Source organism: Leucopleurus acutus, assembly GCF_964270905.1.
Source record: "Leucopleurus acutus genome assembly, chromosome: 20".
NCBI lineage: Eukaryota > Metazoa > Chordata > Mammalia > Artiodactyla > Delphinidae > Leucopleurus > Leucopleurus acutus.
Genome location: NC_139162.1, coordinates 51,712,766 through 51,735,600, shown reverse-complemented (window position 1 = coordinate 51,735,600; position 22,835 = coordinate 51,712,766). Strand labels below are relative to the sequence as shown.

Sequence of the window (22,835 nt, the reverse complement as noted above, 5' to 3'; positions counted from 1 at the left end):
TAGACCTTTTCAATTGCTTTGAAGATTGGGGCTGGGGGACGCACAGAAGACGGAGGAAACGAACTTCCCCGCCCCCACCCACGGGGGGAGGGACATTAGTGCAAATCGGAGCGCCGCCCGGGGAACTTGCCCCTCCTGGGCTGATTGGCCAGCTTGGTGGAGACACCGGAGTAGACGGGGCCGGTTATCTAAGGCCTCCCCAGCCCGTACATTCCAGGTCACGTCACTGGACTACGCGTTAAGACAGGCTCCGCCCTCAGCCGACCTGGCTTTCTACGAGCCGTTCTCGAGGGTCTGGAGAACCCGCCCTCGTTGATCAGGCACTACCCTTGGGGCGAGCCCATTTCTCCGTGACCGTCAGGACCCCAACCCCCGGAATTCGGGACATCCTCCAGCATCACCTCTGGTCCCCTAGGGTAGGGCGCAATCCTGAGACCAGGCAGGACCACTGTAGCCTCCGCCCTGACTCTAGCAGCCACACCACGCCCCCTAGCTCAGGCTCCGCCCCCTCAGGAATGTAAGCCCCGCTCTGGGCGAGTTCCAAGATTGGTTGGAGTTAAGGCTCCCGCCCAGGGCAGCCTGAAGGACCCGTGAGCAGAGTACCGAGGCCGGGATGCACCTGCGCCTGCAATGGCCCATACTCCACCTGCTCCCCGTCCACCGTGAGCACGCCGCGGGGCGTGAGCGGCTCAAGGCGGAAGGCACGAGCCGCAGCGTAGCCCAGCTGCGGACAGCCCAGGCTGAAGTGGCTACCGCGCTCCATGGCCAGAAACAGGCGCAGGAGCGCCGCCCGCGAGATGCCACCGCGCACCCAGCACAGGTGCACCAGGCCGTCGTCAAAGCGCGCGTGGGGCGCTGCCACTAGGTCAGCCCCCAGGTGACTGGGTGAGATGGCCAAAATAAGCACAAAGTCCCCCTCCATTGTCACCCAGCCTGGGGGTAGTGGAGCGCCTAGAGGAGGGAGCAGGTGGTCAGGTGGGCCCCCAGCAGAGATGGCTACCCGGGCATCAGGGGTGGGAGGTGGGAGCCCAGAGGATGCTGGCATTTCTGAGGCCGCCTCGGTGATGGGTGAGAGTTGAGCTGCCTTGGGGGAGCCAGGCGGCGAGGGCAGCAGTGGGTCTGGGGACAGTGGAGCATCCCCGGCCCCACCCCAGTCCCCAGCCAGCTCTGGGCCCCCACCGTTGAGGGACAGGATGGGCAGGGGTTCAGGTGAGCCAGGGGAGGTCAGGGCAGGCTGAGGCAGGGGCAGGGGCAGGTCAGACACTGAGCGGTGCAGGGGTGAGTGGGCCACGGGTGGAGCTGGGCCGGGGACTAGGGTCAGCTCTGACTTGGCACGTGGCAGGCCATGGGCAGGGGCGGGTGAGGCGGGCTCCACCGTGGCAGGGAGGTAGGAGAGGCGGCCGCGGTAGGTGTGCAGTGTGGCGAGGCCCAAGACCGTGCCCAGCGTGAAGCGAGCACTGCCCAGGGCCCTGAAACGCTCGCTCTGGATGTCCACATCTGACACAAAGCCCCAGGCCACAGACAGGAAGGAGAAACAGCGGGAGCCGGAAGCCAGAGTGACGGAGAGCAGGTCCAGCGGGTGGCTGCCACCCCGGCAGAGCAGCAAGGAGCAGTTGAGCAGCAGGTCAATGCCCAGGGCCGGCTCAAACCTTCACAGTCAGACATGGACGGATACGGTGGGAAAGAGCAAACAGGCTGGGTGAGATACACAGTGCCAGGCGGGGAGGAGAAACACACAGACGGGTAGGGCAGCAGACAATGGGGAGAGGAGGCCGGGCATGTCCTGGGGCCTGCCCGCAGCCATTTGGCCACCTCCAGACGGACTCTTCTTACTGAGCCAGGTTCCCTGTCAGTTCTTTCATTCCATAAGCATTCACTGAGTGCCTCCTGTGTGCCAGGCACAGTTCTAGGCACTAGGGAGACAGCTAGGAACAAGACAGGCAAAAATGTCTGGGGGGTGTGGGGAGCATCCCTCAGCCAGACTGACCTGGCTGAGGGGAAGATGTGGTGCAGATGTACCAGGTCCCTGTTATCCCAGGAGGGCTCCTCCCACCTACCCCCCGTGCTGGTTCACGGCTCCTGCCAGTGCGTTGCCCGAGCCACAGGGGAGGATGCCCACGGGGGTCTTCACGGCCTCTTCCCAGTCGGGGCGTTCTAGGAGTCCATTCAGTACCTGGAGGGTGGGAGACCAGACACCTGCGTGTTGGCCCTGGCCTCCGCAGTCCCGCAGGGCTCAGGCTTGGGGCAGGGTGGTCCTACCCTACCTCATACAGCAGCCCATCTCCGGAGACGGTGACGATGCCATCCCACTCGCTCAGGCTCAACCCCTGGACCAGCTCCCGGGCATGGTTATGTCGTTCTAAGGTGGGGAACCAGGAAGTGAGGCAGGCTGTTCTACCCCTGACCCACCACCACTCCCCAGGACTCAGGAGTCCTAGCCCCCAGCTCCCGCCTCTATCATGACACTGCCCTTACCTGTCTGGATGAGGTTGAAGGACAGCCCCGCTTCAGAGATCATGGGCAGCACATGGTTCTTACACCACTGCCAGGCCAGGCCCCGCCCCCCAAAGGGATTGACCAATAGGAGCAATCGGGGAGGCCTTGGCAGAAGGTCGGGGGTGATTTCTGCAGAGAGAGGAGAAGGAGTCTACAGAGGTCAGGGCACCAAGCCCCTCACCTCAGAAACAGTAACTGCAAATAGCCTCCAGTGGAGGTGGTGGAGGGCTGGCATCAAAACCTGCTGGGAGTTGAAAGTTATTTTCTCCCCGGCCTCACCAGCTCAGGCCCAGGTGTACAGCCCGCCCCCCTCCCAGGTGCTGAGACAAAGGCAGGGATCCGGTGTCTAATCCCAGAGCCCTTTGGACTCACGGGGGGGGCCGGGGGGGGGGAGCTGTGGTTTCCACCTTCCACACCCCCAAACACCTGGAAACCAGGAATAGGTTACTCCACTGTGAGGGCCTCACTCCCAGCCAGCCAGGACCAAGGAAGGCCCGCCGGCTGGAGACCCTGGAACCTTTACCTTCCTGTGCCAACTGAGTACCCTAGGTGGGGGCCTCTGCCTGAAAGCCTCCTCTGAATCCCCACAGCTGGATTAGATGCCACCTCTGGGCTCCTGAGACGCCCCAGGGGACCTCTGCGAGTGCCTGTCATCCAGGGTGGTGACTGAGCATATCTCACTTGGCTGCTCTCACCAGCCCGGGAGCCTCTGACTCATCTGTGGTCAGGACCCATGAAAGGGGGGAGGGGACAGAGACAGAAATCTCATGAGAGCAGCAGACCCAAATCCTTCTCTGCCTGGGATTTTGCCTTCTGTGCCCATCCCTGTCTGTGCATCACTCTTTCAGTATGAACCCAGAGAGACACATCACACAGACAGACACACAGAAAAGTAGAGACAGAGATGCCCACAGAGATGCCGCAGAGGGAGATCTGCGGAGACACCAAGGTGGCCTTAGGACAGAGAGGCCGCCCAATGCCTCACCCCCGTCCCCAGGTAGTGGCAGTCCGCGGAGCAGACACGTGAGGGCAGTGGCCCAGCGCTGGGCCTCAGCACGGTTCTCCTCGTAGGTGGCCGCCCCGTCGGCCCGGAAGGTGCGTGCAGCTCTGCGCCGGCCCCCACGCCGGCCCCTCGGGTAGGTGTAGATGCAGAAGTAGGCTGCTGAGTCCGAGGGGCTTCGGCTCCGCAGGGTGCAGCAGCCTGAGACCTCAGCCAGCAGGACCAGGCCACCCCGGGGCCGGGCTTCAGGCTTTGGCCGCAGCCGTTGTATGTGCAGGGCTTGTGGTGTGAGAGTGAGGGCGAAGCGTGGGCCTCGGGCTGGGTAGGAGCCAAACTCGCCATGCAGGAGTGGGGTGCTGGGGGTCAATGGCAGTGGCGGTGGGGGGGCCATGGCCTTGACCCTGTCCAGGGCGCTCCTAGGCCTGTGGCCCCAGCTCCAGGTCAGCTCCTGCTCTGGCCTCTGTGGGGAGGAAGGAGGGTAGGAGTCAGAGTCCAGGACCCCCATGGTGGGCAGAGGGAAGCAGGGGCAGGGCCTGTGGATAAGAGGAGACAATGAGGGGTGCTGACAGGCAAGATGGGAGCACCAGACAGGCCCAGACAAAGTGTGGGAAGACTGAGGACGCAGGGCAGAGGTCAGCTGGCCAGGAAGGCCAGCATCCTGGAGGGTCCACACCCAGGCACGCAAATATTCATTCCTTTATTCCCCAAATATTTATTCAGTAGTATGTGCCAATCATGGTGCCAGGCCCAGCAAACACAGCAGGGAATGAAAGACAAAAATCCCTGCCTTCGTGGAGTTTATATTCCAATCGGAAGACAGGAAAACAAGATAGACATAAAATACATATCGTGTTGGATGACAATTAAGGACTTTGGAGAAAAATAATGCAAAGGAGAGAGATCAGGATGGTGGAGACACATAAATAGACACACAAAGGCAGAGAAAACACAACAGAACACACACACCCCACACCTACACACGGTCAACTCCAGATGGAGAAAGTAACAAGGAAGAGGCACAAAGACACAAAGAAAAAGGTCTGAGAGCCAGAGAAACACTGAGAGGAGACACACAGCTTCAGTGAGATGAAACCTAATATAATGAAAGATACTTAGGGAGCAGAGTGAGAGTTTAGGGGCTCCAGAGGCCCTCTGAGAGTCAGACAACAGAGTTAGGAGAGAAAGAGCAGACAGGAGAGGCAAGAGGTAGGGGAGGTAGTAGCTGGAGAAACTGAGAAAGGGGTGTGACATGGAGCAACTAAGGGGTCAGAGAGGTAGAGGAGCCACATGCAGGCACCTGCAAGGGACAGGAGCCAAGAGCTGGACCTCAAGCACTGACCTGGGTGTCTGGCCGCCTGCTCTCCAGGGAGAGAGTGGGAGCTGGGCCTGAGGTCCCCTCCCCCTGCCCTCTGCCCAGTTTCTGCCTCCTCCTTCCAGCTCACCTTTGTTCCCCACTGCCCCGCCCACCCAGTCACCTATCAGTCCTGCCCCTCACCTTCCCCAGGCGCAGAACTGCCCCAGACACACCCCCATCTGTGGACTCACTCTCAGGAGCCACCTCTGCCCCCTACCCTGGGCAGCTCTTCAAGCCCCACCCCTAAACTTGCATCGACTCCCCCACACACACTTAGAGCCCTAGATCTCCCCCAGTTCTGGGGCCTGCGCCTTGGTCCCTAGGTCCCCAGGTCTCTGGCCTGGTCTCCATTCTCTCCACCCTCCATGTACCCCAGACCAGGGCCTGGGTCTCCATCCATAGGTCCCCCCAATCCATAAGCCTGAGTCTCTGTCTCCGGTTCCCCGGGTCCCGGCCCTCCATCCCCACCCCAGTTCCAGACCTGGGTTTTCATTCCTGGATCCCTCAGTCCTGGTTCTGGTTCTCCATCTCCATCCCACACCCCTAGTACCCAAGTCCCGGGCCTGCGTATCTGTTCCTCTTGCTCCCTCAGTCGTCCTGACTCGGGTCCCTGTCCCGACACCCCAGACCCTCCTCACACGCCGGATCCTCCTCCAGGCGGCCACTCAAGTCAGCACCAACTGCCCCCCATCAGACCCACGGGTGGGGGGGAGGGTGTGCATCCGCTCAGCCAATGGCCGCGCGGCCGGCCTAAGTTGCACCAATAAGAGCGTGCGGGGGCGGGGCCAGCAGACTCGCGAGCTTGGCGCAGGGGCCTGCCGCGGGAGAGCGGGAGAACTGGGCGGGGTAGCGCGCTTCGCGAGATCAGCCGCCATTGTAGGTGAGGGCACACGCGCAGCAGAGGCGGCTTCACGGAAGCATGGCCAGAGCCCCTGTCGCCATCTTTGTTGAGGGCAAGTGGGCCTCTCCCATCCTTTGACTTTATAAAGAGAAGGGGCAAGGGGGAGAAGGTCTTTAACTGCAGATAGAGAATGACCCTAACACAGTTAACAAAGACCCAGAGATATGCAAAAACAGTAAAAGGGAACAGTGAACCAGAGTCAGAGGCAATAAGAGACTTGAAGAGAGAGTGTTGTCTCTTTTTCAGACAGTTACAGAGAGTCAGAGAGATAGACATAAAGAAAAGCAGAGATACAAACAAAGAGACAAAGACAATGGAATTAAGAATGTGCAAGGTGGGCTTCCCTGGTGGCGCAGTGGTTAAGAGTCCGCCTGCCAATGCAGGGGACATGGGTTCGAGCCATGGGTTCTACATGCCTCGCGGCAACTAGAAAAAGCCCACGGAACGAAGACCCAACGCAGCCAAAAATAATAAATAAAATAAATAATAGATTTTTAAAAATGTGCAAGGTAAGGACATAAGAAAACCCAGAAAATGATGGACACAGCGAGACATGGGGACAGACACTTTCAGAATGAAAACCAGGGAGGAGAGGCTCATTAATTCACAAACTATTTACCTTGGGCACAAGCTAGCGTGGGGGCAGCATGACATAAATATCTGCCCAGTGAATGACCCAGTTACACGGTAAGACGGAGACTCAGGAGAGAGACTGGGAGTATCTGAGAGAGACCTCTAGGTCAGGGGTGAAGGACAGAGAGAATGTTAGAGGCTGAGAGGAACTGAAGCCAAGAGACAGAAAGCAAAGATGTTGACAGAGATACAGAGAGGCAAAGACACGATGAAATTGAAAGAAATCATGGCAAGAATAATATCAGGTGACCAATCAATGTACCTAGTGTTCAACTGAGAACAACAACAGCACCAGATAACATGTGCCAAAAAGTAACCCAGAGAGAGGGACAGAAACCCAGAAAGATGGAGAGACAGGGAAACACAGTGCGTGTGCTTAGGGCTCCAGGGGAAAGAAAGACAGCTACAGTAATCAAAGAGGCTGGGACTCAAAGACCAAGGAACAGGGTCAAGGAGGAGAGAAGGAAACTGTGTTCCATCGTATGGTGATCTGGACTTTCAGATGGACACTTACCTGGTCCTGCTGCTCCTCTGCTTCAAGGTGTCCATTCATCTGCAGGCCATCTGCTGTGTTATCACATCAGTAAGACCCTGGCCCTGGGTCGGAGGCCATGGGAAGGTGGTATGGACAAGGAGTCAGGCCTCATGGTGCAGGCCTGGCCTGTAGGAGCATGAAGCGCAGAGGAAAGGAGGCCAAGCTAGCAGTGCTGCAGGGCTTCCACGAAAACAAGTGGACAAGTCAGCTTCATCACTGCCCCAACCAGTCCATCTGGTCCCATCCAGTAAAGGCTAGTAACAGCAATAGACGCCCCTTTTTGCAGATAAGGAAAGTAAGGCACAGAGAAGTTACACGACTTGCCCCAAATCACAGAGAGGTTGCCCAAGGTCACACCATTAGTAAGTAGCAAAGCCAAGAATTGAATTCAGTTACAGATGGTACCACCATCTTTCTGTCTCTTCTCCTCCTTGGATCTCTACCTTCCCTCTCTTTCTAGGTCTTCTAACTCCCCGGGTCACCATTTCGCCACCCTTGGTCTCTTTCCACTCCCCTTCTGGGTCTCCATTCCTCCTCCTCTTTGAATCTCTGTCTCCCTCTCTCTGAGTCTCTCCTCCCCTCTCTTTCAGGAGTTTTTTACTCATCCCTCTCCCCACCCCATCCCCCAAGCCCCGGGGGCCTCAGCTTGCCTCCTCTGTGCTCCAGTACCTTGCACGTCCCTCAAACCGAACCCGCTGGGCCACTTGAATCTCTCGGCTGGGAAAAGCAGCCTCCAGGTGGCAGGGGCTGAGTAGGGTTCAGGGAAGGGCCATCTGGGGGCAGAGGGAGAAGCTGAACCTAAAAGGTGGAAATACAGAATGCCATAGACTGGGCTGCAGCAAGAAGATCTCGGGTTAGACCTCAAGTAAGACTTCCCGAGCTGCGGCCGAAGCTGGGAAGCGCAGCACGAGATAAGGCAGATGTGAGCCTGATAAGGAAACGCCCAAAGCCTGAGGTCAGAGGTTTCCCGAGGTCCCGACTAGCCCCGCCAGCCCCGCCTCCTCACCTCCAATACTCGGCCCTCTAGGTCCTCCGGGAGCCACAGAGAGGCCTTCGGCGTCGGGCCAGAGCGTCACCGCACGACACGTCTTCCTAGCTCCGCGCGACATCTCTCTGGCTCCGAGATCCCCTTCTGCCGGAAGACTATCAAGAACAGGGACTGGATAGGGCCAGAGAGGCCTCCGACGTGCTGGCCCTTCCCTCCTTGGAGTAGCGCTTGTTCCCCTTTAGATGTTCCTCCACCCAATTCCGGAATCGCCCATCTAGCTGGTCCTCCGATTCACCATAGAGAGACATGAGTCAAGGTAGAGCGCCGCGTCGCGCCCGTGTGACGTCACGTAGGCGCCACTCGCTGAAGGCTTTCCCCGCCCATCCTGGTTCTGTTCTCTCTTTCCGGACCTGGCTAAGGAGGGGGCGCCATCATGGTGAGCGCGTTTTGCGGCATTCGGGGCTTGATCATCCGCTGCCATCCGCCGCGGTCTCGCGGTGGGGACGTTCCAGAGTGAGGCAGGGGTTCCGGGGTGTTCGAAGGAGGCGACTCCCGCTGTGGGGAGCTATTTTGGGAGCCCGAAGACCAGGGATGGGCGTTCTCAATCTCCCGCCCCTCCCATAATTCTGTATTATAGGTCCCATCGAATAGATGATCAAATCGAGGGGCAAGGAGGTTAAGTAATATGACCGGGGTCACAGTGCCAGTAAGTGGCGGAGCCACGATTCGGACCCAGGCGCTGCTCCCACAGCCACTCTTGCCTGTGCTGTCCCTGGATCCGTCACTCCCCAGCCTGAAAAGCTGGGTTCTGGGGCGGGGTGGGGGGGTGTCAAGCGTCCGGTGCCCGAGTGTGGGGGCCAGGCAGGCTTCCGTTCGAGTCTCAGTTCCCTACCCACCGTATCATCATTCCTGTGCGCAGAAAGCATCTGTTAATTGGAGACCCAGTAATTATGCCTCAAAGATGTGAGTTCGAGAAGAAATAAGTCAAAGGAAGTGCTCACCACGGGTCCCTGCATACATTAAGTGCTGGATGAATGAGAACAATTAATAATTAGGTAGTTCTTTATAACTCATGACACAGCCTGAAAAACTTGGAGGAAAGCAGGCAGGGGGTGTAGTGGAAATCGTGGGCTCCCTTCAGTTTTAGCACTACTGTGGGAAACTATACTTCATAAGGAGGTCGTTCTAGGGTTGGTCTGTGCAGAGTAAGTTCTAGAAAAAAGGGTCGTTTCCTTTATAAGAACTTGGAGTCTGCCTTTGGTTTAAATGTTTTTGATAACGCTCCACGCATGGGAGCAAGGTTTGGGAGCTTAAATAATACTTATATTGTTGAAAAATATAGTTTCTAAAGAAGTAAAAACTTGGGTTAACGCGGCTGCTGCGTTAAGGTCTTTCACGGTGCTGTGTGCCATGTGTTGAAGGCTTTTTGTGTAGAATTAGGCGTCCCCCTCCTTTTTTTTTTAAACAAAGTCACTTGAGGCCCGGGGAGTTTTAAGTATTTTCCCAGAGGGCTCCCAGTGGTGATGTGGGATTTGTTGTCTCCAGAGACTGGGGCTTTAGCTGTTTCTTAGAGGTGAGGAATAACTGTTTATGGGGTGAGGAATCTGCCGGATCAGAGTTGGGTTCATGGTCTTCCCTTCACCCCTGCAGGGAGTTGACATCCGCCACAACAAGGACCGAAAGGTTCGACGCAAGGAGCCCAAGAGCCAGGACATCTACTTGAGGCTGTTGGTCAAGGTGAGGTTGGGGCCTAAGGCCCCTAGGCAAGGCCACCCTGGAGATATCAATACACGTTCTAGAGCCTCCATGCTGGTATTGGTCCCGGGCTCCTTGCAGGGGCCTTCAGGGCAGGCTCAAATCTCTGCTGCTTTCCCTTAGCCTCTGGAGATTCCAGTGTTTTCAGCCTCTGGGCTGGTTTACCAGTGGGGAGGGGGATTTTCTGGGTCCCTGGCCAGGAGGGACCTAGGCCAGCTCTTTCCCGTGGGCTTAACGGGATGGGGCAAAGCCCTAAGTCACTTCTTTGCCCCTTCGTTAGAAAGCTGAGAGGGAGGGAGGGGGGCGGGTGGGCTGCCCCGGGTTTCATGTTCGTTTTCCTTCCCCTCCAGCTGTACAGGTTTCTGGCCAGGCGAACCAACTCCACCTTCAATCAAGTTGTGCTGAAGAGGTTGTTCATGAGTCGCAGCAACCGGCCACCTCTGTCCCTTTCCCGGATGGTGAGGGGCTGAGGCGGAGGGCATAGCCAGCCTGGGGAGCGACTGGATCGTGTCTGGAGCTGGACTTCGGGTGGAAGGGCGGGCTTGGAGCTCTCTGGTAGCGGCTTGGCTATCAGCTGGCTTAACCTCATCCAGTGGTGGGTGCAGAGCTCTGACCCTCTGATTGTAGCTGAATAGTGGGGGCATGGGACTGGCTTGGCCTCTTGGTCTCACTTTCCTTCTCATTGTGTGTGTCTGGGGGTGGGTTACAGTGGCTTTATGAGATCTTCCTGAGGTTTCAAGTTATAGAGCATGTTCCGTGTCAGAAGCTTTCTGTAGGAGAGAACCGTGGAGGAATCTGTTTGTATTTTCTTTGGAGATTTTCCCAGACTGAACCTGAGATTAGGCTTGTGCTAGCTTGAGAGGTGTGGCATGGGTAGGTTTAGCCCAAACGGGACACAACTGTTGGTCCTTGGGATGCCTGAATGGGTGGGATTGGATTTAACCACCAGAAGGGACTTGTTTAATGTGCATTTCATCCCCACCACCCCAGATTCGGAAGATGAAGCTTCCCGGCCGGGAAGGCAAAACGGCTGTGGTGGTGGGGACTATAACGGACGACGTGCGTGTCCAGGAGGTGCCCAAACTGAAGGTGAGCGGGGAGGGGGCTCAGGAGCGTGTTGGGTGGGTCACGGTGAGCTCCTGTGGACCCGGCTCAATTTGTCGTGCCGCCGGCAGGCTCATCTCACCTCTGGGTGAGGCAGGCGTCGTGCCTGGGTTGAAGGGTGGGGGGGGTTGTCCCTCACATTGTTGATGGCAGGTATCCCTGGACAAGCCCCTTCTGGGGCCCAGCTAATGGTATTCGCTCTGGACCCAGACAGCCAGAGTTCAGACCTGGATTTCTTTGCCACTTTGTAATCTCTGGACAAAGTCCTGGATTTCTTTGTGCCTCAGTTTCCTTACACATAATAGCTTCAGGTTGCGGTGTTAAAGGGGTTTCTAGGAGTAAAGTGGTAAGAATGGCTGTCGTGAGCTCAGGAAGCTGCCTCCAGTAGTTGGTGGTGTTGGTGATCGGGCCGAGGAAGCAGCTGGGACTCCTGCTGGGCCTGGGCAGTGGACAGGAAGTCCCAGCAGCCCCTGGGTCGCCCTCCAGGGGGCTCTGGCCCCACCTGTCCTCTGTGTCCCCCAGGTGTGTGCTCTTCGAGTGAGCAGCCGCGCCCGGAGCCGCATCCTCAAGGCGGGGGGCAAGATCCTCACCTTCGACCAGTTGGCGCTGGACTCGCCCAAGGGCTGTGGCACTGTCCTCCTGTCTGGTGAGTGCTGCTTAGTGGCTTGAGGCGTCTGTCAAGAGCGGTGGGACTGCTAGCAGCCTTTACCTTGCCAGGCCTGGGCGGTCAGTGACACTCCCACCCCACCCCAAATCAGCCTGAGCCACCGCTTCCTTCCCTTCCCCAGGTCCTCGCAAGGGCCGAGAGGTGTACCGGCATTTCGGCAAGGCCCCAGGAACCCCGCATAGCCACACCAAGTGAGTATACCTAGCCCTGGACCCCAGCCTGCAGGTCTAGGCGTTGCCACGCTTCCAGCTGCTTCTGTTTCTCCCACTAATCCAGCCTCAGGTCTCTCTAGAATTCCCCCACTCTCTTACCCGCTTTTCCTTCAAGACTGCCTAAAGTTCTGTTCCTCGGGTGTTGAGCTCCCTGCACAGCCAGCATCACAGATGCAGGCTTCCCAGCGCCTGTCCCCGTCTTTGTGGTGGGGCCTGCATTCTGTCCAGAGCTGGGGCGCCCAGGTGGATGGCCCCAGGGCCCAGTGCAGGCGCTTCAGCAGCCACTCCTGCCAGTTTTGCTTCCTGCGCTGCCAGGCTTTTCCAGCAGCGGATTTGGTGTCCACTGACGCTGCTTGGGTTGAGTGAAGCCCCCTTCTGGTGTCCCTGTGCTTCTCTGTTAGAGCAAGCAGCTCTATTCTGAGCTCCCAGCCAGACAGGTGGCAGGGGCGTCCCTCACTTGTCTGTAACGTGGGCCTCTTCTCACCCTCCCTTCTCTCTCTGCAGACCCTATGTACGCTCCAAGGGCCGGAAGTTCGAGCGCGCCAGAGGCCGACGGGCCAGCCGTGGCTACAAGAACTAACCCCAGATCCTACCTTGTTATTAAAAAGATTTTGGATGCTAATGGTCTTTTGTGTATTATTGGGGAAGGGGGTGGGGGGAGGGAGAGGGTCAGAACCGGCAGTGAGAACGCCTTTGTTTGGGGGAATGGTTGCCACGCCCCTTTCTGGGGAGACCAGCCTTTGGGGTGAACCCCTTCCGCTGTGCTGGGGGACGGAGCCTACCGTCCCAGGTGTGTGTGGTCACTGCCCTAAGCCTATTGGCCCCCTTGGACCTCGCTGCACCGTTGGGACCTGGCAGCCAACTAAGGCCGAAGCCCCACCTCTTTCCCAGGTGTGTGGTGAAGCACCTGCTGTTTTCTCCAGTTAGCCGCGCCTACTCTTAAAGGAACCGCGCTCCCCTCCCGGATCTCTGCTCGGGAGGGCTGGCGGGGCTTGGACCAGGTAGTATAAATGGGGCGGGCCGCCGTGGCGGAGGGGGCACGTGAGAATAGGTGATGCGCTCCCCCTCCCCCGAAGCTTGAGTCAGGCGGGCCGTCAGTCTCTGGGCGAAGGCCGTTGAGCGTGTTCCTGGAGCTGGGACCTTACTGTCCTCTGTCTCCAGGGGCCTGTGTCAGCCCTACCCCTGTGTTTGCACAAGGGGCCGTGGTCCCCGGATCCCGGGGAAGAAACCCGGTGAATAAGGCGAGGCGGCCGGAAGAGCCGCAGAAATGAAAGGAGGTCTCCAGGCCCTTGATCTGACTGTGCTCTGAAAAGGCAAGAGAAGGAGGGGTAGGGGTTGGAGACCTGGACGCAGTGGGGGCGTCTGGGGAGGGCAGGAGGGAGAGGGAGTGGCCTGGCTTTATTCCCCTTCCTTCTCTTTGCAGGGCTGGTCGCTGCGGTCTGGAGGAAGGGAGCAGACGGGGTGCTGGGATTGGAAGGAGGGCTGCTTGTTGGCAGGGATCAGGGGTCCACCCACCAGAGGCAGGGTCAGGATCCTCAAAGGGGCATCTTGGGAGGGAGAGACGCAGGGTGTTCCTTGTCTAGGAATAAGTGGATGGTCCGATAGCAGGAGATAGTGGGATTAAGGCAGAAATCCAGGCTGGAGTCAGCATTGATTAGAGGACAGCCAGAAACAACCCGGTGGCCCAGAAGACAGGCAGGGGCAGCCGTCTGAGGAACTGTGGCTAGTTAGTCGGCCCCTCAATCTAGATGGGCTGGTTCCATGATAATCAAACCCCCTGTCGAGGGCATCCACCACTGCAGCAGCCTGAGTGGGTGTGAACGCTCAGGGAGCAGAGTCCTCAACCGGCAGAGGAGACAGACCTAGTTCTCCAGCTGGGGAAGGTGATACCGAGGTTTAGGGCTGGACTGCATTCTTCCGAGGCTGAGAGGGGAGATTCAAAGAGAAGTCTTCCGGGATGGTCAGCCCGTGAGCGCTGGTGAGCCAGCTAGCTGGTTGTCGGGAGAAACCGGTTCTAACGGAGCCAGCTGGGTGCCCCACTCGGCGGTCAGATACTGAGAGTGTCAGTTGGAAGCAATCGGTGTCTTCCAGACAAAGAGACAGCCAGAGAGGGTCGGTTAGATGTGCTGACTGCCAGGGAGAAACAGGCATCTCGCCCTGCCTTTAGTTAGGGACATTTGGGTGCTCAGAGACAGGCAGACAGCCTGTTGCCTGAAGATGGGGAAGTCAGCCTGAGCCAGCCAAAGGGTCAGTTGGGGCATCGTGTAGCCAGCGGGCTGGAGGTGGCTGGTGTGTCGGGGAGCAGAGATGGGCAGCTGATGGATCGCACAGTTGGAGACAGTGTCAGGTGGTCAGCCTGACCAACACGCAGGGCCAGTCATAGGCTCAGCCAGACCATCAGAGGCTGGCAGGAAGCTCAGATGGCTGGTGGGCTGTTGGTCTGAGCAGAGCCACGCAGCCGGTGGTTAGTCACTTGGGCAGTCTGATTATCAGGACGGCAAACCAGGGACAGTGCAGGGAGCCATTTGGACTTAGGGCTGTCCTGCCTTGCACGGCCACACAGACCCTGTCGGGAGACCCCCAGATGCTCAGTGCCCAGAGACGGCCAAGCCCTTGGACATCCAGCCTCTCCGTCCTCCCACCTGAACAGCCTGATGGCAGCCTCCCAGCTGGCAGCACTGGGAGGAATAGAGTCAGGGGCCGGGCAGCTGCCCCTGACCGAGGCCACTCCCAGCTTCCTGTATTCCGAGGGCCAGAGGCTGGCGCTGGAGGCTCTGCTGAGCCAGGGTGCGGAGGCGTTTGAGGCCTGCGTGCAGCGCGAGGGGCTGCGGCCCTTCCTGAGTGGAGATGAGCTCCGGGGCCTGGTGGCGACGGCTGAGGACTGGACAGCAGCGAAGCAGGAGCCTAGCAGGGCAGCAGAGGGAGCCACCGCCACCGATGGGGACTTGGGCAGCCTAACCTACTGGCCTGGACAGTCAGAGGAGCCGGTGCCCATGCTGCGGCTGGGCTGGCCGGAGGACTCAGCCTGGAAGGGTATCACCCGGGCACAGCTGTACACGCAGCCACCTGGCGAGGGCCAACCGTCCCTCAAGGAGCTGGTGCACCAGGAAATCCAGGCCGCCCACAAGGTGGGGGCCTCAAGGGCCTAGTGTCCCTTCCTCAGACCCGGTCATCCTCACATGCCAGCCCCCAGATGTGGGAGTGAGTACACATCACTTGGGAGCCAGGCATTCTGAGCTGTGCCCTCCTGGAACTTGTGTGTCCACATCCCTGGAACCCAGGAATCCACACCTCCCAGCCCCCAGGACTTGGGCATCCATACCCCCCAGATCTCATCCTCTCCCTCTTACATATGGGGGGGTCCCATCTTCTCCCCAGGACCTGGGTGCCTTAGGCATCCATGGCCCTTGGACCTACTTATGACCCCCCTGGTCTCAGTCATCTCCTCTACCACTTCCACCACCAGGGTGGAGGTCTCCATCCTCCTTTCGGGGAGGGCCCAGATGTCTCCCCTGCAGCACCCCCTGGACAGCACTTTTTTTTTAACAGTTTATTTAGTTACATATTTTATTTATTTATTTATTTATTTAGTTTAGTTTCAACTGCGTTGGGTCTTAGTTGCTGCGTGCGGGCTTTCTCTAGTTGCGGTGAGCGGGGGCTTCTCTTTGTTGTGGTGCGCGGGCTTCTCATTGCGGTGGCTTCTCTTGTTGTGGCGCACGGGCTCTAGGCGCACGGGCTCTAGGCGCGCGGGCTTCAGTAGTTGCGGCACGTGCACTCAGCAGTTGTGGCTCGCGGGCTCCAGAGCACAGGCTCAGTAGTTGTGGTGCACGGGCTTAGTTGTTCTGCCGCATGTGGGCTCTTCCCAGACCGGGGCTCGAACCCGTGTCCCCTGCATTGGCAGGCGATTCTTAACCACTGCGCCACCAGGGAAGTCCCCCCGATTCTTTAACAATTTTTCTGTTACTGCTCCCATGCTAAGTGCTTTATATGAGTTAACCTGCCTAATCCTCAGGAGGACCCTGTGAGGTTGAGACTTAATGTACCCATTGAGGAGATAGGGAAACTGAGGCACGGCAGATTGTCTCTTGCCTGGGGATCTGAACCAAGGCTGTCTGGCCAGTGAGTCAGGGTTCATCACCACTACCTTTTTCCGCCTGCAAGATCCAGGCCTTCAGCACCCCCCAGTCCCCAGAGCTCGCCTTGGTGGCCTGGCAGGTCATCCCTCCCGAGGACCCAGGTGGGCAGCTGCCCACAGTGCCCTGCGAGGGCCTCCAGCCCACTGACCTCTGGAGCAGGGCAGCCATGTAGCAGTGTCACAGCTCAAGGGATACGGTTGCAGACGTGTGATTTATGGTAACAGTTTTCAAGCAGTTAGAGGTGTGGGTCTCGAGGAAGGGCTGTTTTCTTCTCATTCACACGTAGGCACTGCATGAACATAGTGCATGTCTGGGGGGTCTCCCCCTCAGGCTCCCTGAACATCCCATGGAGACTGGGCCCTTAAACCCTCCAGAGCACCTCACCCTCTGCATTTCCCCCTAAGCCCTAGGCTCCACCCACAGCCCCTCTCCCCACCCTCAGCTGGTGGCCGTGGTCATGGATGTCTTCACTGACCCAGACCTGCTTTCGGACCTGGTGGATGCTGCCACACGCCGCTGGGTGCCCGTCTACCTGCTCCTAGACCACCAACAGCTGCCTGCCTTCCTGATTCTGGCCCAGCAACTGGGGGTGAACCCCTGGGCCACTGAGGTAGGGGCCTGGCAAGAGGGACCCCTGAGTCCCCAGTGCCCTGGCACTGGGAGCATCAGACGAAGACCCTTCCATGGGACCCTGGGTCATCGAGGTGGATGCCAGCTGAGAGGGTCCCCTGAGATGTGATGCCCATGACAGGGGTGAAACTGGGGTCAGCCTTCTCATGGGGTCCCTCTGAGTCAGGAATATCTGCAACAGACCCCTGAGGCCCTGGGGAAGCTGGGACAGAACCTTCCAGAGAGTCATGGGCCACTTAGGTAAGACCAGCCTGTAGGGATCCTGAGCCCTTGGCACTGGGTGGAGGTCTGGGGGGTCGGCCTGAGCAAAGGCGTGCCTCCCCCACCCCAGAACCTGGACATCCGAGTCGTGCGGGGCTGCAGTTTCCAGAGCCGTTGGTGTCGGCAGGTGAGCGGCAACGTGCGGGAAAAGTTTGTGCTGCTGGACGGCGAGAGGGTCATCTCAGGATCCTACAGGTGCGGCTACCCCCCCTCACCACACTGCCCGGTCTCCTGTCCCCAACTCTCCCTCAGTGGTTTCAGACAGCAGTTGGCATCCCCTTTCCCAGACTCTCTTTCCTCATCTGTAAAATGGGTCTAAACCCCCTGCTCGGGAGAGGAGGCATCCTGTAGCAGAACAGGCTGGCACTGGCCCTGCTGCTGGGCTGTTTAGTGACTTGGGGGTAAGTCTTCATCTCTGTGACCCCTGTGTTTCCTCATCTGGAAAACTGGGCTCTCACTTGGTGTGTGGGAGTTTCCAAGCCAGGGGGACCTGGATTGAAGTCTGAGCTCTGCCTTGGGGGAGTAACTCCACCTCTCTGAGCATCTGTACCAAACTCAGAGCTGCTATGCCAATGGCCCAGCCCTCAGACCATCTCATGGCCCTCCTCCGCTCCCTTTGGGGGCTGACTGACCCTGGAACCTGGCTCCGTGACTTCTTAGTTCTGTGACATTGGGCCTTCCCCACTCTGAACCTCAGTTTTCCCATCTGGAAAGTGTGAAAATAGCAGCATTTACTTCCTGGGAACGGCATGTCAGGGGGCACGTGGACTCCGGGTCAGATGGCCTGGGGTCAAATCCTAGCTCGGACAGTTACTGGCTGTGTGACTTTGCATAACTGACTTCCGCTCTTTGTGCCCCAGTTTCGCCCTCTAGACAATGGGATGGTTCAGTTAGTGCGTCTACAGCAAGGTTTCTCAACAGAGGTTCTACTCACATTCGGAACCGGATGACTCTGTGCTGTGGGGGGGCTTTCCCGGGCTGAACTGCCCTCTACCCGGGAGATGCTGGTAGCGTTCCCCCTTCCCCAAGTACAACTACGCAAACCGTCTCCAGACTTTGCCCGGTGGCCCCTGAGGGGCGGAAGTGCCCACTTGATGACCTTTGCTCTAGGCTGCTGGCTTTGAACCTTGAGCAGGCGTCAGAATCACCTGGACGACTTGTTAAAAAAAAAAAGCAAACAGATTTCTGAGCCCTGCTCCTTTTCAGCCGGGCTGGGATGGGGCCCGAGAATTGGCATTTCTAGCAAGTTCCCAGTCGATGATACTGATGCTCCTAGCCCAGGGACCACACTTTGAGAACCGCTAGCACCGAGACTGGGAGGTTGTTTTTTTGTTTTGTTTTTTAAAGGGCTTCAAATGCTTGGCTCTTTTATCTATCTATCTATCTATCTATTTATTTATCTATTTATTTTATTTTATTTTTTTGGCTGTGTTGGGTCTTCGTTTCTGTGTGAGGGCTTTCTCCAGTTGCGGCGAGCGGGGACCACTCCTCATCGCGGTGCGTAGGCCTCTCACTGTCACTGCCTCTCTTGTTGTGGAGCACAGGCTCCAGACGCGCAGGCTCAGTAGTTGCGGCTCACGGGCCTAGTTGCTCCGCGGCATGTGGGATCTTCCCAGACCAGGGCTCGAACCTGTGTCCCCTGCCTCAGCAGGCAGATTCTCAACAAGTGCGCCACCAGGGAAGCCCTTTTTTTCTTTTTTTTTGTCTGCAACACGCAGCTTGCGGGATCTTAGTTCCCCAACCAGGGATTGAACACCGGGCCCTTGGCAATGAAAGCGCAGAGTCCCAACCGCTGGACCGCCAGGGAATTCCCGAGACTGGGAGGTTTTGAAGAGAATCCACGTTCCCAGCTTCACTTGGGGATTCAATGAGATAACGATGCCTGGCACGGAACGTAAGAAGTGCTCCATAAACGTCAGCTGTCGTTTATTATTTATTTTTTACCATATTTCATAGACTCTAAGGTACCACCAAAGCAAAGAAACATCCTGATCAGAATGTGAAATGATACGCGTCTTAGAACCAATGAAATACAACAGCACAGTCAAACCCATAGGGCCTGGTTCCCCACCACTAAATCAGGCCCGAGGATGCTTCGCTGGGGTCTGGGCTCTGGTGACAGCCCTAGAACGATGAGGCCAGGGCCACAAGGGGTTGTCCAGGGCCTCTGGCCATTTGACAGGGGAAGGGGATGGAGGCAGGGGGCATGGGGGGGGCAGCACAGGGGGTAGACCAGTCCTGGGCCCTGCCCTCCAGGTTGGTCACGGCAAATGTCGGAGCAATTGCAGCGCGCCCAGCGCCAGGCCGGTGGTGGCCCGTGCCATACGGCCGCCTGTGGGGTGCGGGGCCCCGTTACACAGGTGGCCGGTGCAGCAGTTGGTGGTGAGGCTGTAGGTGACGCCCATGTAGCTGACGGGCTCCTCGCGGCCACACGAGGTGGCCGGCACGCAGCCTTTGTTGGTGATGGGGCTGACGCCGGGGGCCACCCCATGGCCCGTGAAGCAGTCCTCGTCATCGCCACAGCGCATGTGCGTGCCAGGACAGATCGTGGAGTCGGTCAGCTCACAGAAGACGCAGTCTTTGGTGCCCGTCGTGCCTGGGGGCAGAGCCATCACCAGAAGCAGCAGCCAGCCGAGGACCATGGTGGCCTGGCGGTGGTGACGGTGCCCAAGCCAGGCAGTAGGCTTCCTGGGCCTCCCGGAACTGCTGAATGGCACTCCTCACGCCCGCAAGGCTTGTACCCCCGGTTCTGGTCTCCCAGGATCAGCACCTGGCGTGTCCTCGGTTCCCAGTGCTCCGCATCCCTCTCGGAAGCTCTGCTGTGACCACGGCTCTCCGGTCCTTGGGTCTCAGAAACTCCACCGGGATGGAGATGAGCCAGTGGCCGCTGCCTGACAAGAGACTTTGTGCAGCGGAATGGGGTGACCTCACAGACCCCACCCAGGGTTCCCACCGATTGCTCTGGGGGTGAGGTCATAGGTGGGGGAGGGGTGTCACAATGTGAGGGGCAGGCTGGCCGGCCGACCTGCCCGGGAGCAAGGACACTGCCACTCCACCTAGGTAAGGGAGCTCAGACCAACTTTCATCATCTCGGCTGCGAACTCATCCGCTCTGCCGGGCGCTGGGTGCTGTCCCGCCACGTGCAAGATACACAGCCCGGGGCGAGCCTGTTTTTCCGATGGGCAAACCAATGAAGCTCAGGAAGGAAAACTGATACGTCCAAGGTCCCCTGAGCCAGGACAAGAGTCCAGGTTCATTTAATTCAAGAGAGCATTTACTGAGCACCTGCTGTGCACCAAGACCTGTGCTCAATGCTTTAAATCACAGCCACTGTGGTCACAGGGATAGTAAGGGCACAGCTCACCACGGCTTGCAGGATTTTAATGCTGGGCACCTACCAGGCCCCGGGCCAGAGGCCTGACCCATGTTCTCTGATTCTAATCTTCCTACGTTTTAGCTCCATATTACAGATGAACAAACTGAGGCAGGGAGCAGGCACACCTAGAGCCTGGCACACAGCAAGCACTTAATAAATGGCAATCACTGTAGGAAGCAGCTGAGTCTTCAGTCCCTGAGGGTGTCAGAATCCCATCTCTCTCCAGAGGGGGAAACTGAGGCATCCCTCCATGGGGACAAGGCAGAGGCCAGGTTTAAACTCGAGTCTGATTCCAGATGATCATTTAAGTATGTTAACTGATGTTGTCTTCATATCAACCCTCTGGGGTAGGTACTTCATTGTTCCCATTCTACAGAGGTGCATGTTGAGGCCAGAGGGATGGCAGGACTTGGCGGAGGTCACAGAGCCCGCCCTGGGACCAGGTTGGGGCCTGGTGATGGGGGCCAGACCAGGCTTCTGGGGATGCTTGGCGATCCTGACCCCCACCTCTGTGCCCCCCAGCTTCACATGGAGTGACTCACGCCTGCACCGTGGCCTGGTGACCCTGCTGACCGGTGAGATCGCCGATGCCTTCAGCCGAGAGTTCCGGACACTCTATGCGGCCTCCTGGCCGCTTCCGCCCGCGCCCACCCCGGGTCCCTTTGTCAGAGCCCTGGGGGGGTTGCAGCTGGCCTACAGCCCGCATCACGTGGCCCGCCGCTGCTCCGTGGCCCCCCTGTCGCCGCCACCACTGCCTGATGGCTCGCTGGCCCAACGCCTGGCCGCCTGCCAAGTCTTCGAGGGGGACAGGCAGGAGACCCTGGCCAAGCCAGGGCCAGCTCTTAGCGACATCCTGAGGAGTGTACAGCGAGCCCGGACCCCCAGTGGCCCCCTGGCCCAGCACAGCCGCTCCCTATGGGACCTGAGCCGCCTGTCCCAGCTGTCAGGCTCTAGTGATGGTGACAATGAGGTGAGACCTGGTGGCTGGCCTGAGAGAGAATAGCTGGAAGAGGATAGAGGCATGTGAGCGCCTGCGATGTGCCTGGCCCCGGGGGTGGGGTGGGGCGGGGAAAAACAAAACTGCTCCCCTGCGTTCATAATCGCATCGTCCACTTCCTGTATCCCTACTGTGTGCTGGGCAGGGGAGCGCCTGGTAACACTGGGCAGAGACCCCGAGAGCCCTGGGTGTGAAACCTGGCAAGATACACCAACTGTGAGAGCTCCGGGCGTGGGAGGGAGAGAAATGCCTTCTCTGAACCTCAGTGTTCTCATCAAGGAAATGGACTGAGCTAGTGTCCCCATCCTCAGTTTGCTTGGGAGGAGGAGTCAATGAAATCGAAAGAAATAGAATAATCACCATCATTACAATAAATTCCCAAAGTGGAATTTATTTTGATTTCCTGATATCTTCCCAGGGCAATGAAGCGATACTCTTATTACACTCACCTTTATGGATGGGAAAGCTGAGGCTCAGAGAGGTTGTGTTTAACTTGCCCAAGTCAAAGCAACGATCTTTTGCAGGCACCTTGCCACGTGCCAGGCCCCGTGCCAAGCGCTTTCACAGAGGTGGTTAAATGTAACCCTATGAGGTGGATGTGATTACAGCTCTCCACCCACCCATTTCACAGATGGGGAAACTGAGGCACCAGGGAGGAATTGGACCTTAGCCCTGGTTGCCTCCCAGGCAAGACTTTTAAATGCTCTGCTTGCTGGCTTCCTAGATTCGAGTGTGCTAGGGGTATTGGGGAGGGGATTAGGGAAGGTCAGGGGGGTCTCCCCTCCCTTCCCCCAGCTGCTTAGACACTGGGGTTCCAGCAGAGCCTGCCCCAGTTCTCTGGGGAACCCTGGGCGGGCCCCTCAGTGTCCTCAGCTGTGAAGTGGGCTATGGAGAGGGTAAGAGCAGAGCCACGTGGGAGAAACCGGTGGATTCTCCTTGGATCCAGACAGACCTGGGGTCAGTTCCTCTGCGAGCTGTGCCCCCTCTGAGCCTCAGTTTCCCCATCTGCTAAGTGGGAGCTCAAGGACTCTCTGGAGAGTGAGGGAGAAAGTCCCAGGAATCATCTCCCTCCACCCGGGTCAAGGGGAGAAGAGGGATGGGCAAGGGCCAGGTCCTCACTTCTCCCCTGTCCTGAGCCGCCCTCACCCAGCATCAACTCCCTTGGCAAATATTTGCTCCCCCCATGAAGCTGCCAGCTGCTTCCTGTTCCTCCCCCACTGCAAAGCTGCGTGTGGGGATGCAACTCCTTGCCCCTTCTGTAGGTCTGGGCGTCCCTGGCCTCCCCACTCACTTCCTTCCTGGTTCTGGAGACCCCTCGGAATTTCACACCCTCCCCTCCGTCATCACCTCCCTCCGGTCTCACCTCCTTCCTCCTCTGGGCCCCCAAGTGCCTCCTCTCACCTCCCTCTCTTTCCCTCCACAGCTCAAGAAGTTCTGGGGCTCCAAGGACACCCCAGCCAAGGCTCTGATGAGGCAGCGGGGCGCTGGAGGGGCCCCCGGTGGTGAGGTGGACTCCGGTCCGCTGGCCCCGTCCCAGCCCTGGGGTGGCCCCTTGCCTCTCATCCCTGCCCGCCGCCTCCACTATCCGTCCCCGACCCGAAGGCGGTTTGGTGAAGATGCTGCCTCCAAACTCCCAGAACCCAGAGGCATCCGGCAGCCAGACCGGGCCGCCCAGCCAGGACTCAGGGGGCGGCGCTGACAGGAGCCGAAGCCAAATGGGGCTGGCCCCGTCCCAAGACAGTCGGACAACTGTTGCTCAAAGCCCCCCTGCCTCACTGTTGTACCTTGAA

The 22,835-nt window shown here is 58.4% G+C and overlaps 4 protein-coding genes across 5 annotated transcripts; 2 read left to right on the top strand and 2 right to left on the bottom strand.

The window, feature by feature from the left end:
- Positions 1–556: 556 nt before the first annotated feature.
- SPHK2 (sphingosine kinase 2) lies at positions 557–7,779 on the bottom strand (the record flags this gene model as incomplete). 2 transcript variants are annotated; one of them, XM_082863353.1, is made up of 7 exons in its annotated part: positions 7,589–7,779; positions 6,899–7,045; positions 3,482–3,956; positions 2,476–2,625; positions 2,265–2,359; positions 2,058–2,173; positions 557–1,649 (listed from the first exon to the last, which is right to left on the bottom strand). In XM_082863353.1, exons 2-7 carry the CDS (start codon positions 6,935–6,937, stop codon positions 557–559), a joined length of 1,968 nt encoding a protein of 655 aa, XP_082719479.1. In that variant the 5' UTR covers positions 6,938–7,045; positions 7,589–7,779. The 2 variants fall into 2 exon arrangements, with proteins under 2 accessions (XP_082719479.1, XP_082719480.1); XM_082863354.1 differs by lacking the exons at positions 6,899–7,045; positions 7,589–7,779 and having other exon boundaries at positions 3,409–3,589.
- Positions 7,780–8,293: 514 nt separating this feature from the next.
- RPL18 (ribosomal protein L18) lies at positions 8,294–12,267 on the top strand. Its single transcript, XM_082862634.1, has 7 exons — positions 8,294–8,343; positions 9,558–9,644; positions 10,013–10,120; positions 10,653–10,751; positions 11,289–11,412; positions 11,555–11,624; positions 12,150–12,267. Exons 1-7 carry the CDS (start codon positions 8,341–8,343, stop codon positions 12,223–12,225), a joined length of 567 nt encoding a protein of 188 aa, XP_082718760.1. The 5' UTR covers positions 8,294–8,340; the 3' UTR covers positions 12,226–12,267.
- Positions 12,268–14,299: 2,032 nt separating this feature from the next.
- On the top strand, positions 14,300–22,744 carry FAM83E (family with sequence similarity 83 member E; the record flags this gene model as incomplete). Its single annotated transcript, XM_082862684.1, has 5 exons — positions 14,300–14,773; positions 16,224–16,391; positions 16,743–16,867; positions 20,571–21,018; positions 22,469–22,744. The coding sequence occupies 5 exons, from the start codon at positions 14,300–14,302 to the stop codon at positions 22,742–22,744; spliced, it is 1,491 nt and encodes a 496-aa protein (XP_082718810.1).
- Positions 18,934–19,314, bottom strand: SPACA4 (sperm acrosome associated 4; the record flags this gene model as incomplete). The annotated part of the gene is made up of 1 exon (XM_082862428.1): positions 18,934–19,314. The coding sequence occupies one exon, from the start codon at positions 19,312–19,314 to the stop codon at positions 18,934–18,936; it is 381 nt and encodes a 126-aa protein (XP_082718554.1).
- Positions 22,745–22,835: the final 91 nt, after the last annotated feature.

What these genes read in the sequence shown, in the direction of transcription:
- RPL18 (XM_082862634.1), top strand. An exon ending in ACTTGAGGCTGTTGGTCAAG is followed by an intron (nt 9,645 to 10,012) that starts GTGAGGTTGGGG and finishes CTTCCCCTCCAG; the next exon opens with CTGTACAGGTTTCTGGCCAG. An exon ending in CTCTGTCCCTTTCCCGGATG is followed by an intron (nt 10,121 to 10,652) that starts GTGAGGGGCTGA and finishes CCACCACCCCAG; the next exon opens with ATTCGGAAGATGAAGCTTCC.